Below are 539 nucleotides of genomic sequence, written 5' to 3' on the forward strand. Positions count from 1 at the left end.
GGCTGTTCTGCAGTAGTCTCTGGTTGTGAGCTATTCCACACTGGATTTATTTGATAGATAACAGGTCCTCCATCAGGACTCAATACTCGAACATTTGGTTTCGATACTTTCAGTCTAATGACATCTTGCCGGTGTTGACCAAGAGAATTAAAGAGGACTACTTTCTTTGGTTCATCATTATGGAAATTGATCACTATTTTATGAGGAAGCTTCTCATAAGACTCTCTATCAGAGGATGGCACGAGGAGACACGTATTTGAAGAAGAAGGAGTGTTATCAGAGTGTAGCAACAAACTCTGAGCGGAAAATCCCTGAACAAATATGCTATCTTGAATTCCCTCATACAATTTCAAAGCATAATCATGCATTACGTAAGCTTTGGATGTTCCTGTTATGGCATCGTGATGTTGGAACAATCCTAGACTTTGCCTCGCTCTTACCAGCTTCTCGTAATCCCTCTCCAGAACTTTCACAGTGTTATTGTAACATTGCTTGCGGGCTTTATTGAGAGCTACTGTGTATAAGATCTCTGCAGACCT

General features: G+C 40.8%; 1 protein-coding gene across 1 annotated transcript; it reads right to left on the bottom strand.

Annotated features, from left to right (window-relative positions):
* Positions 1–5: 5 nt before the first annotated feature.
* On the bottom strand, positions 6–536 carry LOC108254317 (alpha-mannosidase 2-like; the record flags this gene model as incomplete). Its single annotated transcript, XM_017449326.1, has 1 exon — positions 6–536. A coding segment is annotated over one exon (531 nt), but the record flags the coding sequence as incomplete, so codon positions are not given.
* Positions 537–539: the final 3 nt, after the last annotated feature.

The sequence above is a fragment of the Diaphorina citri genome, unplaced genomic scaffold (genome assembly GCF_000475195.1).
Source record: "Diaphorina citri unplaced genomic scaffold, Diaci psyllid genome assembly version 1.1 scaffold42851, whole genome shotgun sequence".
NCBI classification, from domain to species: Eukaryota; Metazoa; Arthropoda; class Insecta; order Hemiptera; family Psyllidae; genus Diaphorina; species Diaphorina citri.